Consider the following 1,516-nt stretch of genomic DNA (forward strand, 5'->3'; position numbering starts at 1 on the left):
CTAGTGGACAAAGCCCAGAGAAGGAAATGTTTGGTAAAACCTTTCCTAACGGCAAAGCACCAAAGACTTTAAAGGGAAATCCAACGCAATGGCAGCTTACACTTAATTCATGTTTCCTTTTCAAACGTGGTCCAAATAAGGAAGGCCTCCCCCAACCTGCGCTATATTTAGTTGGAGGCTGTCACCTTGACGGCAAGGCCATATATTGCCGAAAGGCACGTCCGTCTTCTTCTGGGGGCCGTAATGGCCCAAGGCAAGGAATTAACGGCAACGGCAGACGTCCCGAGGCCCGGGCCCCCCACTCCGCACACCCGGGCGCGCCGGGAGCCCGACGGCTCCCCCTCGCCCAGATGCCACATGCGGCAAACACGTGGTTGCGGCTGCAATGCGGGGCGCGCGCTCCCGAGGACCGGCCGCGAGCACTCAGGGCCGGTCGCCCACTCGAGGGCTTTCAGACGGCGGGGCGGAGATGAGGAAATAGTGCCCTCCCCGAGTGGAGCACAGCTGCCCCGGCCCCCGCCCTTCTCGTTTTCTGGAATCTTCCGCATGCCGAGGCGCGCGGCCGGATGGGAGGAGAGGAGAGGAAGGGGGAGGGGAACGGCGGCCACGCGCTCGGCACCGGCGGCGCCACGAGGAAGGCGCGCGGCCGCCGCTCTTCCCACCGCCCGCCGGGCGAGGGCACCCAGCGCGGGCACCGCGGCCGGCGGCTCCCGGCCGGCGCTGCCCATGCCCCGCCCCTCACTTCGCTCCAGGGCCCGTCACCTCACCTGGGTGGCCTTCCCCCACAGACTCTGAGGTGAAGAGGAACGTGCCCTCCTCGATGAACGCCTCGTGAAAGCCGTTGAGCTGCCCGTTCATGTTGGTGTTCGTAGCGGTGAGTGTAAGTGGCGTTGAGGAAAAAGGGAGCGGCGAGGCGACGACTGCGAAATGCACAAGCAGAAGACTGCGTCCTACTCAGCTCGGGCGGGCGGCGCAGAGCGAACGAGGCGGCGGGCGATGCGGCCCAGTATTTATACACAGCGCCAGCGCGCGCCCGGCCCGGGCCCCGCCCCTCAGCGCCGCGCGCCAATGCGCCACTAGCGCGGGGGTAGGCCGAAGGGGCGGTGCGCCGAAGGGGAGGCTGGGCTGAACCATTTCGCGTGGCAGGGGGAGCGAGCGGAGGTAACGCGCCCCTCCTGCGAATATTTAGTTATCTCAAGCACTTCTAACAGGGCTAAGTGGAGATGCGAGTGCTTGGGGCCCTTGTGCCTTTCCGTATTCGAAGTGGATGGAAAAGCGACGAGGACTTTGTGGGCCTGTTCCCCTTGCTGTGACATGGCACTTCCCTCCCGACCGTTGACCGAGCTGTCTGTCCGCGAGGTCGCGTCCCCCAGCGGCGACGGCGAGAATCGGCAGAGGTTTTGTCCTGAGGCTCTGCCCGAGGGTCTTTCCGACCGGCCCCGCCTTTAGATGCCCTGGGGACAGGGAGCCAGTGGCCCTCAGCCATGTGAAAGTGGCCATCTTGGCTGGTCAGCGC

The 1,516-nt window shown here is 65.0% G+C and overlaps 1 protein-coding gene across 1 annotated transcript in view; it reads right to left on the reverse strand.

Annotated features, from left to right (window-relative positions):
• MAT2A (methionine adenosyltransferase 2A) overlaps positions 1-983 on the reverse strand; it is a 6,207-nt gene extending 5,224 nt beyond the window's left edge. Inside the window, exon 1 of the mRNA XM_021697657.2 lies at positions 768-983. Within this exon, the coding sequence (XP_021553332.1) occupies positions 768-858 (91 nt within the window). The 5' untranslated portion in view covers positions 859-983. The remainder of the gene's footprint in view (positions 1-767) is intronic.
• Positions 984-1,516: the final 533 nt, after the last annotated feature.

The sequence above is a fragment of the Neomonachus schauinslandi genome, chromosome 10 (assembly GCF_002201575.2).
Source record: "Neomonachus schauinslandi chromosome 10, ASM220157v2, whole genome shotgun sequence".
NCBI classification, from domain to species: Eukaryota; Metazoa; Chordata; class Mammalia; order Carnivora; family Phocidae; genus Neomonachus; species Neomonachus schauinslandi.